This window comes from Neophocaena asiaeorientalis, unplaced genomic scaffold (assembly GCF_003031525.2).
Source record: "Neophocaena asiaeorientalis asiaeorientalis breed wild unplaced genomic scaffold, Neophocaena_asiaeorientalis_V1.1 scaffold36, whole genome shotgun sequence".
In the NCBI taxonomy this organism is placed as follows: domain Eukaryota; kingdom Metazoa; phylum Chordata; class Mammalia; order Artiodactyla; family Phocoenidae; genus Neophocaena; species Neophocaena asiaeorientalis.
In genome coordinates this window covers 6,295,953-6,311,630 of record NW_020174149.1, presented here as the reverse complement: position 1 = coordinate 6,311,630, position 15,678 = coordinate 6,295,953, and the positions used below count along the sequence as shown (strand labels likewise).

At 41.0% G+C, this 15,678-nt stretch overlaps 1 protein-coding gene across 1 annotated transcript in view; it reads right to left on the bottom strand.

The window, feature by feature from the left end:
- The window catches only part of CREB5 (cAMP responsive element binding protein 5), a 407,122-nt gene that overhangs the window by 326,439 nt on the left and 65,005 nt on the right, over positions 1 to 15,678 (bottom strand). Inside the window, exon 2 of the mRNA XM_024755018.1 lies at positions 999 to 1,070. Coding sequence (XP_024610786.1) covers positions 999 to 1,052 — 54 coding nt within the window. The 5' untranslated portion in view covers positions 1,053 to 1,070. The remainder of the gene's footprint in view (positions 1 to 998; positions 1,071 to 15,678) is intronic.

Here is a 15,678-nt window from a genome sequence, read left to right as displayed (position 1 = left end):
TCTGCGCTGTGCTGCCAATCCCACAACATAGACAGGCAAGAGCGTGGGGCTTGATTCCACCTGAAACTACTGGGCACTTCAGAGAAAGAGAGCATAACGACCCACATGCCTGTGCTCTGAGTTCTAAGCTTGTCCTTTATCCCATAAAATGAAGAGCTTGGCATGAGAGCACCATGTGTGGTCATTTTCCAATGACTGGAACTTGGAGATATCCAAAGGGTCAAGTGTAGAAAAAGTCACCATCCTGTTCCAAAGGAAAAATGTCAAATTCTGATTTTAGATGATGGATGTTTCCAGTTTCTTTCAAAGGGATGGGTTCTAGTACAATAGTAGCAGAAGTCACCATAGCAACAGTGGGCGTCAATTGAGCACAACGTGCAGGTCCTTTACTAAACACTCCACACACAGTACCTCATGTAAGCCTCACATCTAATCCACTTGATGGCAGCCATCAGAGGCTAAAAGAGGGTTAACCCAGCATAGCAGGCCAACTTCCTCTCTCAAAGTTTAGATAAATGGAAAAACTATGGGTTCTAGATGAGTCATAGGGGGTTTATTTTACTCAAACGGGAAAACAAAACAAAATCGAATTCAGTCTCTGATGGTGAGCTGTTTCACCAGTAATCCAAAGGCCCAGAATTCAAGTGGCTATTGTCAAAAAGAGCACCCTCTTTCCCCCTGTCTGAAATAACAATCCTGAACATCTGGTGGGCAGGATGCGGCTGGCTCGCTTCCAGGGGAAAGTTATGGATGGAAATGGCCAACACTGATGTAGTTCAGAGGCTGTGAGGGAAGTAGTTCAAACTAGTCAAAGTGGAAAATGATGATGATGATGATGGTGATGATGACGGTGAAGATGATGGTGAGGGGGACTTTGAGAATATCTTGGTGAAGAAGAAAAGCCAACAACAGGCATGACCGCCAAGTGAGAGTTGCCTCACTGTGGGGAAGGTACTGCATCCCCTGCAGACCAGAGTGGAGGACCCCCCTACACTCACCTGGGAGCAGCCTGGGGCACTGCAGACAAACGGCCTCTCCTGCTCCAAATTCATCTTGGATTCCTCATAAATCTGAAGGGTCAGGGGGAGAGAGGAAGGAAAACAGAAATTCATGAATATCTCCTGCTTCTACCTGAGAAAGGCAATGGCTCAGAGCCCCCTCCTATGCCAATTCCCAAATTAAATGAGAAAAACATAAACATGAACAACAGGTCCTGCCTTGCTGAAGTTTATCAGGCTCCCTGCAGTCCAAGTTCCCACTGTGTTTTCTTGAGTGCATATTTACTGCACTTTGGAGAAAAAATGCAACCAAAAACAATGTCTATTGCAGCAGAAATTCTGCCTGGTGGGTGTTATTATCAGGTAAAACCCCACCTGTGCAGGGCAAAGAGCAAGAGAAGGGTAGTTACTGGGTAATTATCAGTGTGAGGACCAATCCTGAGCATCAGGTCAAATGATTCTCCCATGATCACCCCACTGAGATTCAGTATGAACAAGGGACGCAAGGTAGCCCTACAGCCAGCTTAGCAAATGACCCTGGCAGTGAGCCACGGTCTTAAATTCTCTTTCACCTCAGGCATTTGATGATGCCTCAACAAAAGCTATCCAAGTTGTACAGAGGTGACGAGAAATCAGCAAATGCAAAAAGCATTACCTTAAATATTTCATTAATTTGGTTTTACAGGCTGATTTGAAATTAAAATCAGATTAAGGCGACTGCCCCTCTGATCTAGATAAGTTGTCTGGAATAAGGTAGCTTTGCAGGGAGAAACCTTATGTTGTGATCTCAGACATATGTTAAACTATAGTATGGTCTTTTCTTATGCAGGGGTTAGGTTCTAAGGTAAGTTCATTAGGCAAAAATTGAGCGTAACCAAATATCTTTGCAAATCTTCCCCCAAACCGATAAAAGTACAATATATATGATTGTGTAGTTACTAATCTATACAGTAACATAAAATTTTTTTTTAAATATCATAAGATGTACTATACAATTGAAGTTCCACAATTTAAATAGTTTTCTAAATCATACTTTTCTTTTTGCCAGTTTTGGAACTGAGTTTACATAAGCTCCATGTGCTGCTGGTAGGACACGGCTTCATTATAGAACTAAAATCTACTGTTTTGTCTCTGAAGAAAGGAAGTCCTGTGCTTCCTTAAAATTCTACTTGTAGGTTATTCCAAAGGAGTCTTAAGTCACCTTCACCCTTGAAAGAGAAAACTCTGCTTCACTCATGGAATAGTTACCCTTCATCCAAGAAAACTTTATCATCTTGCAAAAAAAAAAAAACAAACAACAATTCTAATTTGTACGTCATTACAGCCTTCCCCCAAACACTAATATATCCACATATATTCTTTGGGAAATAGAGGCATACTTTCACTTTTCTGAAACACAAAATGAAAACACTTGCCTTAGATAACACTCCTAGTCAGATATTAAAAACAAATTTTAAAATGTAAACTCTCTTCACATCACTATTCCTCAAGTTTCACTAAGTAATGCCCTTTTCACTCTCCATTTGGAATGACTAGTCACATATCAAGGCAGTAATGTCGAATAATTTTACAGTTTTCCTGTATCAGACATATTGGTTAAACTTTTTTACTCTATTATATTTAGAAGAAGGAGGAAAAAAATACAAGTATCTTCCGAAGTTTTCCACTTGCCCTTGTCTGAGGAAAGTCATGAGCAACTAAAATGACTTCTCACATCTCGTTATTCATGTGATTTTGCCATCACTTATCATAGAGCATCCCTCCTCCCCGCTGTGAATGCTGATGACTTACTTCTAAGCCTCCAGATAAAGGGTGACTTTAAAGCTGAGAAAATGATTTTGATCCAAGATAGAACAAACAGCATAGTAACTGGGTTATTCATTAATATTAAATATGCCTTGTTTTTCTAGTAAACTTTTTAAAACACTTCCCTGGAACTTTTCTGTCTCTGCGTCCATGATCTGTCTGACCATTACCAGGTCACTAAACTGCTTCATGCCTCAATTTCCCCTCCTTTAAATGGGGGTATGAATATCAATCTTCAACTCCTTCATTCCTGTATCACACCAATCAGTTAGGGAGCCATTTCCAAATTATGGAGAAAGGTCTTAAAGGTATTTAAGTGTGTGTGTCTGGAGGTGGGGGGAGGTTTTGTGGACAAGTGTTACTGAAACCTCACTCTAATATTAACTATTCCTCATGTATAATAGAGATGTTGCTATAAAGTAAGTCTTTCTTGGACATCATTTAACAATTTGGGTTGCTAAAGTAACAAAGAATGCCAATATTAGTCATATTATTAACCAATATTAAGATTACATGATGGTAAAATGGGAATGTTCAAAGAAAGTTCCATATAAATACATGTATGGTCTACATCTGAAAGAAGTAATTCGTGATAATAATTAAATTAATGTCCAACCGACAGAAGTGGTCAAGATTGGAAGTGCTACTGCTGCAGTTTAAAGGGGATTCATTAATAAGCCAAAGTGAAGAAAGAGACTGACCAAGCCTTGCCACATCAGTATGAGGAGGAAGTATTCTTCTACCATAGTCACAACTCTATCCCAAACCTGAGTCCACCAAAATGCTGACTTTTCCCATAAATTCAGGCCCTTAATGGTAATAGTTTATCAATTCTGCTTAACCCCAACACGAGCTACCTTATCTTAATTATTGGTTGTAATTTGCATACGAACTGCAGCAAATATCATGGAATTCTATGATGCTAGTGATAGGAGACTGAACAACGTTCAGTCAGAAAAAAATTTTCAGTCATATAGATTTACACTGTCTTATTGAGCCTTCAAAGTCTGGACGCCACACTTAGAGGAAGAGGATCAATTAGACAACTACTGAGTCTGCCTACAAATAGTTTAGAGTTCAGTTCATTATGTTCAACTGAGTTACCAGTCATTGTATTATTTTATTATTAAAACATATATGAATCTGTATCAATTTACTGTATGCTATGAATCCCACGGACCAAATGTTTTGGCAACATACTATTGGAATAAGTGGCCTAAGGTAAAATGGCAGTTGCTAAAATAAAATACGTTTTAAGTGATGAATAAGGTCTGAGTGGGTGTATATATATGTGTGAACCTCAACTGCTTTATTTTGATGCTCTGCGTTCCCACATTTAGCCCTCTATAAACAGCACACCCTTGTTCATTCCTCCTGTGTGGGTGTCGGAGATAGTTTTACTAAATAGTACCACTCTACCACACAGGCTTCATTACTTTTATCAACCAGTATGATCTGGTCTGATGCATTAGTCAAGAGCCATGATCTCTTTTTATGGTCTATTATTATGGTTCTTTTCTAGCACATATTGTAATAATTATTCTCTCAAGCAGACTTCTACTAAAGCCCTGTGTATATTCTTTTATCATCCATCACATGGAGGGCAAATTACTCAGACATGATTTTAGCCAGGCTGTTCTGCATTTGGTCCTCAGAGGTCAGGCCTCATCTTCTCATTTCCCATTCAGTTGTTTTACTAGCTGGGATGTTTAATGAACCAGGTTTTGCTTGGCAACCGCCATACCCCAGGCTGCACTGCACAGAGCTGCCATAGTAGGCGTTCAATAAATATTTGTGGGATGGATAATGAATCCTGAATCACCACAATAAACCGTCTCAAACAGCTTGCTTTTTTCCTACTCCTAAGGCAGTGGTCCTCAAACTTTTCGGCCCACAGCCAAGTTTTCAGCAAGGCAAGAGTTTGTGCAGGCCAATAATTCCACCTGTTCCCAGTTATGACCAGAGAAGAAATCTCACCAGGTTTAATGGAAAAAAGTCAAAGTTGCTTTTGGCGAAAACAACAGTCTAGTTTTCATTAAATTTCACATGTAAATGTATTAATTCATTATGAATTCAGTCTGTTAATATTGTCATAGATGCTGAAACCACTGGAGTCCAGTCTATTAACCATGTGTGGACTGTTTATGGCACCCAGAGAGGGCCCTCTGAGTAACATCCAGTGACCCCATATCTTTGGTTAAATACAGTAATAATTGTGGAGGGAGCTGTCTAATCATTTAAGAGTTTCTTTACAAATAGTATCATTTTTTGTTCCTCCTTTTCCAAAGTTTAGCTTCAATGTTCACTTAGAACAAATGCCTCAAGAGTCTAATCTCCCTTCAGAGTTTTGGAAAACAATACAAAACCCTAATAACAAACCCTAATGGTGTATAAAGCGAGTAGAGGTTTTTCGTAGTTGACAAGGAGATGACAGGTTTGATTTACAATTCAAACTAAACTGCCACTGGATTCAGCTGGCCTCTCAATGAGCAAGAATCTCTTTCATTGTTTAGCGTTTGACCCTACAAATTCCTCCTGGTCTAAAATGGGAAATCTTCCACAATGGCTGATGCAATCCATTCAAATGCTTTGCCAGGCATTTAGGTATATACTTGGAATTACTACTTCATGAAGGGCAAACACTGCAAAAAACAAATGCTACAAAAAACTTGGATAGTCTACACAAAATACTGTAAATATGTATTTTCAACTTAAGAGCAACAACTGAGCCCAAAGGGAAAAAAACCTACATCATCTGCTTTGCTAGAATCAGCCAACAGTGATGCTTCCCCATCTAAATCATAGTAAGTCATTACCGATTCTTAGTTAACAGCAAACTCCGATCTCAGTGTAATGGCCCAAATTTCCCCCACAAGAGCAAACACATTCATACAGTGATATGCGATTTGGAATAGTAAGACGCTAAAAATGTTGTTTTAATCTGAAAATCTGGCATGCACTTTTATCAACACCAAAAGTTCTGGGAACTTCAAAGCCACAACTGTATATATAAATGAGCACTAATAATAATATTGATATCCTCATCAGCTCTGGTATTGTTAATCTGGACATGAATGCATTAGAGATCTGAAAGGGGGCTTGCATTTTAATAGCGATGTTAACAACCTCTGTCAGCCTTTACTGCCCTACAATGAGCGTGGAATGAGTCTTCTTGGCAGGACTCCTGTTAAGCAGATCTTCGCTACCCTGTTGAGCTTACTAGACTGCAGAAAGGGTTCTAGAAGAGGAAACAGGTCCTTCCTAAAATGCCAAGGTTAGCCGACAAATATCTTGAGTTCATCACACTGTGTGAGATTCCAGATCATCTTACTTTGTTTCTGGAAGCAAAGATTGTTTATTATCTAAATTAGTTAAGGGTATAGCCAATTTGTACTTCATGTCTCTGAAAAAAAAAAAAAAACACCAAATATTTCTCTCAATGTCTTGGTCAGAAACGCAAAGAGCCACACTCAATAATAACCCAACACAAATTCAGCAAAAGGACACATTAAAGTATTTTATTCTAAGATGCCTGATTCTACCTTAAAAGCCAGGGTGCAGGGTCATTCTCCCAACACGTGGCTAGCTATTGGAAAGGAATTATACATTTAATCTGAAGGATATGGTACCTTTCACTATTTTATTTGCTCATGTGTGATACAGAGCCATTTTAGTAAAACATGGTAAATAGGACCATTTACAGAGGTATTATTTTAAAAATAATTTTTAAATTATTTTAAAATTCTTTAGAATTATTTTAATATCGTAACTTCAAACAGAAAAATAAACACCCTTGAATCTCAGTCCAAGAAAATCAATTATTTTGTGAGTGGGTCTTAGTATCCATCTCTGCATCTGTGTCTCTCTGTGTCTTTGTTTCTCTGTGTGTATCTTCTCTCTTGAAAACTCTATGTCTCTCTTTTTATATGTCTGTTTCTCTGTGTCTTTGTCTTGTTATGTATGTCTTTGTCTCTCTTTGTCTGTCTGTCTCTCTCTCACACACACACACACATACAGACACTCATTTTATCAGATGTGCTCTTACTAGCTTTACTGGTAAAAAGATCTAGTAGGCTTGTTTCCTGTTTCAGTGTTATTCTTGAAGTGGGCTGCAGCTAGAATCTGAATTTCATTGGGCTATTATTATTTGCAGCTGTGTGACCTTTTTAACCCTGCTTTTAAAGTGACATTTCAGCCCTCAAGCTTGAAACGCCTTGAATGCTGCAAAGTTTTCAAACTAGAGATTTATACAGGGAACAAAACCAAGGGTGGGACTCTACCTTCTCAGCGAAAATTTCAACAGAACTTGGCGAGAATGGGGGTGTCTTGCTGGGCAGTTTACAGCCAGAACTCTTCCCTGGGAGTCCTCAGCTTTACCCAGCCCACTTGCAGCTAAACATTGCCATCCCGTTCAAACCAGAATATCATTGTTCTTAAAAGATGTCCACCGTTCACTGGTATCCCCAAAGTTCAGAGTCCCACAGCCTGAATCACAGACCTCTTTAGGTTTGTTTCACAGGCTGCATCACGCTTAAGGGACTGTGCAAATGTCCCTTCGAACCAGGCCCATGGTTCCCAGGAGGAAGGATTTCCAAAGAGCTTTTGTCTCTGGAAACTCACAGGGCCTTACTTCCCGGCCCTCACAGGAGAGAGTGCTGGGGGCTCACGTCCTCTCGTGTACTTTAGCAGAGGTTTGTGGTTTTATTTATGTGGCGTTTATACTGTGTATGAAAAAACATTCCAGTGGGATTGGGTTTTCATATGTTAGGTTCCTCTGTCTTCTCTCTCTCTCTTTTTTTTTTTTTTTTTGTTTTTGTGTTAAGTTTTCCATATGTTTCTTTGGATATGAGCCCTCTTTTCAAAGTTACTGGCTAATTTCTACTTATGTTTCACACAATACTGTCTCACAGCTTTCCTACCTATGGGTTCAGAAGTTCAGAACATACTTGTTAAGCAACAGTGCTGGACCTTAGAGGTGCAGCATATTAGTCTCTGCAGGGTATGTGTCTGTGCCCAAGGCCGTATGTCTAAGTCTGTGTTCCTCTTCCTGTTTCCACCTTGCACAATACATTTTTGGCAGGACACACCTCATTTCAATGAAAAGTTTATTTGACACGCATGTGCTTAACAAAACACTAGCTTAGAGATTCTCAGGTTTTGAAGGAAATATTGAATGTAACAAAATTACTTGGCTTGTTTCTAATGAGACTGAACCCAACCTCAGAAGACAGGCTGAAAAGCAAACACTTCCTTTTACCTACTCCCAATACGAACAAACTGATGAGAAAAGAAAAAAAAAAAGTGGAATAAGAGGTGACCAGGGGTTCAGTTGACCTTGTCATCTGTACCTTTCCAGAAAGTCTTCCACTGCAATTTAAAATAATTGCCCTGTGAAACCCTGAGAGGAAAAACTATGATAGCAAAGAAATTAAATGCAAAACCAGGTATATTCTTCATTCTGGTCAAAAGCAGCTTGCCTTTAGAAATTGAATAACTTAGCAGAAGAAAGAAAAAGTTCTTTCTTTCCCTTTTTTGCTCTACTATAGTAAAATTTGACTTTAAAATTGTAACCCGCTCCCAAATGGGACCACTTTGCCTCTGGATACTTTTTAAGACATTTTGAGTGCATTTGGTTTTTAAACTGTTTTCATGTAAAAAGAATATTTTTGAATATTCTGAAAAATTACGACTTTCTAGTCTTGGCTTGCTTTTCACACATTCAAATGATTTTTATTGGCTAGAACTGTTTTCTTGGTATCTTTATTCTATACAAGTATCCTTGCGTCTCCGGCAACAATATATGTTTGGTCCATGTGAGGTATGGGCTGAAGTAATCTTTAACAAAACATCTGAGAAGTTTCCTTCTTGTGCATGAATCAGAGCTACAAAATGTGACACTGTGTATGAAACACAGTGGTGATCATGCCAGACCTCTCTGCTCTCTGCAAGGCCTGGTAAGAGGCTATTTCCTCTTAGTATTAAATCTTATGATTACCATCACTGACTTACTAGTAAAAGACATTTGAGAATGATGGTATCAAACTGAGTGTTTTTTATCTTTTACTCCAGAAGAAAGCTAGGCATTCTCAAGTCCTATCTAAAGTAGCCAGCAGTTGTGTTCAGAACTTGCCCCATCTCACCGTGTCAGTTGAATACAAGGGTAAAAATACATTCAAAGACTTGATTCAGATTCCTACCGCACTATGCGTCAAATGTCAAGCATGTGAACATTTGACAGTACTAGCAGGTCACTTAAAGGCCACGTTAAGGTAAAAATCTTAAGTCATCTGAAGATTCTGTCATCATTCTAATAAAGTTCCCTCTGTAAATACTAGCAGGGACTCCCCTGGTGGCACAGTGGTTAAGAATCCGCCTGCCAATGCAGGGGACACAGGTTTGAGCCCTGGTCCGGGAAGATCCCACATGCCACGGAGCAACTAAGCCCGTGCACCACAACTACTGAGCCTGTGCTCTAGAGCCTGCGAGCCACAACTACTGAGCCTGCGCTCTAGAGCCCACGCGCCACAACTACTGAAGCCCGCACACCTAGAGCCCACGCTCCACAGCAAGAGAAGCTACCGCAATGAGAAGCCCACGCACCGCAATGAAGAGTAGCCCCCTCTCGCCACTACTAGAGAAAGCCCGCGTGCAGCAACGAAGCCCCAATGCAGCCCCCAAAAAGAAATCAAAAAAAAAAAGTATATATATCTTAAATACTAGCAAAAGGCACATTTTCATCGGCTTTCCTAGAGAAGGCACAATTTCCTTGCATGGCCCAGCAAGAGGATTTGGAAATATGTGAAACCAGTTTTTAGTTGCCACTGTTTCTGGGAGTCACCACTGTCATTTAATAGGTGGGGTCAGGGGTACGAAATATTCCATGACGTGCAGAATGGGCAGCCCTGTGCAACACCAAAGTTTCCCGACCCAACAGCCAATAGTGCAGATTTTGCAAGAATAATCATAGTATTAGTCCCACTGCCCACTGGTTTAGGGGTAAAAAGCAGATAAGAGTAAGAAAATAGTAAGAGTGAGACAATGAAAACAAAGTCAGCATACAGCAGAGGAAATGAAAATAAGAGACTAAACACATACCCACCTCTTTATACTTTGCACACAGCTCTGGAAAACGCAGGCAAAGTTAAGCCTAGGATGAGGCTAGATTCAATGCCAATAAAAACTTTATGAATATTCAAAAAAGTATGTGAAATTATCATTCCCTTTCAATGTGAAGGAGGGCTGGGGACTGTTGCCAAAATTTAACTAAGCGTAAGCATACGCTTTCAATCCATAGCGGAGACAGATGAGTAAACTAGAGTAGACTTTTTTAAGTGAATTACCTCGTTTGGCTACCTACAGCCCCACTCTCCAGTTCACTTACCACAACGTTCTAAGCGGTGTTGACGCAATGGTAGCGAAAGAAAGCCTTGGCCCAAGGTGGAAACGGCTCTTGTTCAGATGCCCTTTCACTCCTGATAATTGCCTTGTTAATTTTATATTATTGCTGAGGACAGTGTCACCAAAAGGACCATGCTTTGTTTGATTTTGGTTTTCTTTTCCTTTTAAAATTTAAGCGGAGAATGTCACAAGATTTCAAATTGTTTTTATGTTACTGGTACCATCAGTCATCAGCTCATAGGATACTTATTAGGGGAACACTGGCCCCCTAACCCTAACCAACTTCAAAACTTATTAATAGGGCAAAAACTTACTAATAGGCATATATACATACACACACACACACACAAATACATATATATATATATATATACACACATTTAATATTTTTTCTCTTTCGGCCTAAGTTTTCTAATTGATAGGCTGCAGTGTGTATGCGTGACACACATTACAGAGATTATTTCATCTCCATAAACTAGCTCAAGTCTCAAAACCGATACCTAGTCCTAAACGTAACCCAGAGGAGGCTACTGAGCTCCAAGGAGGTATAAGAGGAAAACCCGGGTCTGCCTCGCAGCCCAAGTTCACCACAGTTAAGGATCATTAAGCTTGTATTTTAAAAGTGCAGAAATCAGATGTATTTCTGAGAATCACTAAGTCGTTTCCACAGACTAGAAAAGTCCTTCGTGTCTTTCTCAACTTCCTATTAAACAAAAGAGCCACTCACTAAAGCCTATAAACCCACTGAAACATACTGGAAAAAAGGACACAGAAAGAAAAGGCCTTTTCCTTGAACCACCACCCACGAGAGGTTACACTGTACCAGACTCCAATTCATCAAAAGGTCCTAGCTATTAACAAACAAACGAGGGGCCAGCTCCTTCTCTCCCCAGGGCTCGGCCCCCAGACAACAGCTCCATTTTTCAGTCAACACTCCCAATCAGCACGGAAAGGGAAAGGGACTTTTTTGAATGTCCCTGCTCCCCCAAACCTAGGACCTTTCCCTCAGCTTGACTGTGGTCTCTCTACTCAGGAGGTGGAGGTCAGGCCCTAGGAAATACCCTGAACCTGGACTCTTCCGAGAGGAAAAGTGAAAGCAGGCAGGGGCACAAAGCACCCAGAGGGGATCTGGAAGGAGGCCGGTCAGACATTTCCATTGAAAGGCTGGGTAAAGGGGAAGCAAAGAGCCCCCAAGCCCACATGGGTGAATTACAGCTGTTCAACAAGCCAATTCTAGGATCTTCATAGGGCACTGTTCAGGGGCAGCTTCAGGGAGAGTGACCTGTGGACAGTGATTGATTACCTGTCGCCCAGAACTTGTTCCAAAGTGATTCAACCTCGGCATGCACTGGGACAGGATCAGAAACCGAGGACACTGGTCTCATTCATTCATTCCTTCCTCACACAGTCACCGGGCACCTACCAAGCATTAAGCTCCATGCTAGGAACAGGAAGGTTCATAAAAATAGCCCCTGCCCTTTGAGCAGTGACCATCCAGTAGGGAGGTGAGGCATGTACAGATGTCTATGGTGGAAGGTAGAATTTCAAAGGCCATAAAGTAGTTTTAGCAAAGTGCTATGAGAGATCAGGGGCCATGAGAAAGCAAGCCTGTTTTATTAACTACGTCAAATACCACATAATCTCCTTTCACAGCTAAACATTTCTCACGATCAGCTATCAATTCAAGGAACAAACACACACACACACCTTGAAGCGATCTTTTAATTGTACTAGAAGTAAGGTTTTTATGTTTGTTTTAATTTAGGCTTTATTTTACTTTTAATTCTGATAAATAAGACTACATTATTTGCAACAAGCTTAACGCTGTGGCCAGGGGACCAGATTTTATGTTAGAAAATCAATAATTGAATCTCAGCTCCCTTACTTACTAGTGTGTGATCTTGGGCAAATTACTTAACCTCTTTGAACATTACTTTTCTCACTATAAAAAGAGACTACAGACAATATTGGCATCATCCGCCTCTGGGGGTATTGGGTGAACAAATGTGCTTTAAAAAGAACTACATAAACTGTAAAGTGCTGTGAAATGTTGGTTACTGTTTTTATCAGTCACCTTCTAGTAAGCACACAGAATTGCTGAAGTACTGGATAGTGCAAAGAGTTATGTCTACATTTGACATCCTGTGCAGAAAGATTAAAGATTCTGAAAGATGTTGGAGAGGATGATCTTTAAAGAGATCCTGATCTTCTAGGCTTCTCTGATAATCTAGCAATTACCAAGCCAAACCTTATTTACCAGCTTTTTACTCGTAGGCTCCCAAGTAGAATTATTTTCTTTGTCTTCTAATTGAGATGCGATGTCAAGAAATGCTTTGGAGTCTGGTCTGTGTTCAAACCCTAGCTCTGTGACATACCAGCTGACATATAAGCTTGGGTAATGGGTTACTTGACCCTGGGATAAATTTGGCTATTGCTGGCTGAGCAAGCCAGGGAGCATCAGACACCTCGCCCTGGGCTAGGAGGAGCCAGAGCTGGAAAGGCACATGAATTTGTTTACCTTCCTGGAACATTGCTTCCAACCACAGAAATGAAGGGAAAGCTCTTTGCTAGGCAAGTCCACCCCGACAGCTTGGCCACGCTGTCCTTACCATCCAGACTCCAGTCTCACTGATGGTAGGAAAAAAGTGGAGTTTGGGAGTCACCTGGGATAAACTGAGAAACTCAGTGCCTTCTTATCAGTGGGTACTTCTAGGCTCACCTGGAGTCATTAGAAATAAGACTAATACAGATTAATAAGACTAATATAAGACTAATGGGTAAAGGGGGGGTCAAAAGGTTAAAAAAAATGCAGTTGATGTAAAACAGACACAGAAATTTTGATCATATTTAAAATATTGATTTTATGTATATATCAATATATACATATATATGTTTATATATGTGATAAAATAAAGTCTGAAAAAAAGAAATAAGACTAATACAGATTATGACATTTGTTTACATCCACTCTCCACTTGGGCTACCAAAAAAGAAATTGAATCTTCCTTTTGTTATTAAATTTTCTTTAGCAAGTTATATTATCCTTTATCATCTTACTGCTTATTCTTATTCTTACTCTTCCCTATTTTTTTCTTTTCTTCTCTCTCCTTTTCATTCCCAAAATATCACATGTGGTATTTAATAAAAATACTTTGAATAAGGCAGTAAGAGTTTAGCTGTGAAAAAAGCAAGTCACAGCACAAATCAAAGATCTGGTCAATAAGACCACTTGGGCAAATGGGGAGTTCACATCTCAATAACAGCAACATTTCCTAACCCAGGGCACCGGGTTGTCCAAGATGATTAGCCGAAGACCTCTGTGCCTCAAAGCAGATCACCCTCCCAATGCAGAAAGGTCTGTACGTATGGAAAGCCTGGCAAATTTTGAGGGTTTTTTTTTAATGCTTGGGAGTAGTGAAAATTTTATTTAGTGAAACTATCTCTTCCATGTACCACCACATCCTATGTGTCAGCCATTTTTAATCTCAGAAAAGCATTTTCTGTCAAGGCTGAAAGAAAGCCTTGATTAGATACAGCTTTGATTTATCTTCTCCACTAAGTGCCTCTGTAGGGAACACAGCCGGATAAAGCCATTCAAATATGAGTTAGAATGGCAAAATTCTCAGTCATTTCCAAAACCTTCAGTTTTCCTATCCACCTTTGTGATCCCCACATTAAAGGATTTCTGGCACTCTTGACGTGATGGGATTATTTAAATAATGACATCAAGCTAATGTTTGTAAGATGCTTCAAGGAATTGAACACAAGTTGAAAGTAGTAATATCATCGTTATTTCTTCATCTGTCCTCTACTATTTCCAAAGAAACAGAAACAACCACTTACACAAACACACACACACAAAAATCCTCCGGACACCCAAGTTAACCAATGTCTCCTTTCTTCCCAAACCGCTAATCAGCCAGCCACTGGGCAAACAGCTCAAGCACCAGGCAAGGAAAACATGTTATTTTTCTGGGCAAGCCTTAACTTCACTGCCTACAAAACACAGCCCCACGGGGCACATCCCACACATGGTGAGATTAAGGCTCCCCTCTCTCACTGGAAACCAATAGTTACCCGTCAACGCCCGCGGAAACTGAGGTCAGGATTCGCCAATATGCACCCTGAAGTCCAAGCTCATTGATTCTCAAGTTTTCCTACACAGACCAGTGCTCACATCCAAACCATCGCTGCAAGACTTCTCCCGCTACTATCACTCAAAGACAGCTCAAAAAGGAGTAGCATAAGAGAGAGCTTCTCTCCACGGAGCCTCATCCCCCAGCCGCCCAACGTCCTGCAGACTTCTCAGAATGAGAGAAATTGCTCAGTGTCAGGGCCGGACAGGGGGTCAACCTGGTGTCTACATGTCCCCTGAACCAGGCGATTCAGTGAGCTAAGGTAAGAAAAGGAAAGCAAAACAAACAACAAAACCAGGCTTCAGAGAGTCCCTTAAAAAATGAGGCTGTCGGGAGCCAAATTCAACAGTGCACACAAGCCACTTCAAGGCACACCCCACAGCACTCATCAGAAATCTTCAAAGTACGAGTGAGGCTCCCCTGCCACAGGCCAGGGTCATGGACCCAAAGGTGACAATGAGACACTCCCAAGAACATCTGGACAAATAAGCCGGGCACAGGGCCTTTCCAGACGGTGGACAGTGGCCTCTGTCTTCACTCATCGGATGACCCCAGATTCCTGTCCCAGGGCTGGCTGCTTCCAGCACAGATCTTCACTCACCCAAGCCCAGTGCAGGGTTCAGGTTTTAAGGTGGCTGAAGAGTCACTCTCTTCCCTCATGTCCCCTGTCTGCCTCCAGAAGACTTGTCAGTCTTCCAGCAAATGTCTCTGGAGGACCTCGTTAGGTGAGAGCAGGAGACAGATGAGGTCCCTGTTCTCACGGAGAACAAAAAAGAAAGTAAGCAAAAACCACTGGCACACAAATCAAGTAAATGACCAAGAAAAACAACTGCACATTTTGGAAAGTCCATTGCAAGATATATATAGGGCAATGTGATAGAGAAAAAGGTGGACAAGGGAACGTATTTAAGGGAGAGGTTGGCTAAGGCCTGAACTAGGCAAATGAGCTGTTTGAAATATGCAAATGAGCTCAACTATGCAAATGAACCAGGCACAGAAGACCCCAGAAGCAAAGAGCTGGGGTGTCTGAGGGACTAAAAGGGGACTGGTGAGACTGCAGTGTGGTGGGCAAGAGAGAAAGGGGTCAAGGGTCACTGAGGAGCAGGCAGGCCTCAAATCATCCAAGAGGAGGATTTATTCTGAGTAAAGAAAAGCACTAGGGCTTCCCTGGTGGCGCAGTGGTTGAGAAGATCCCACATGCCGTGGAGCGGCTGGGCCCGTAAGCCATGGCCACTGAGCCTGTGCGTCCGGAGCCTGTGTTCCGCAACTGGAGAGGCCACAGCAGTGAGAGGCCCGCGTACCGCAAAAAAAAAAAAAAAAAAAAAAACAACTAAAGAATT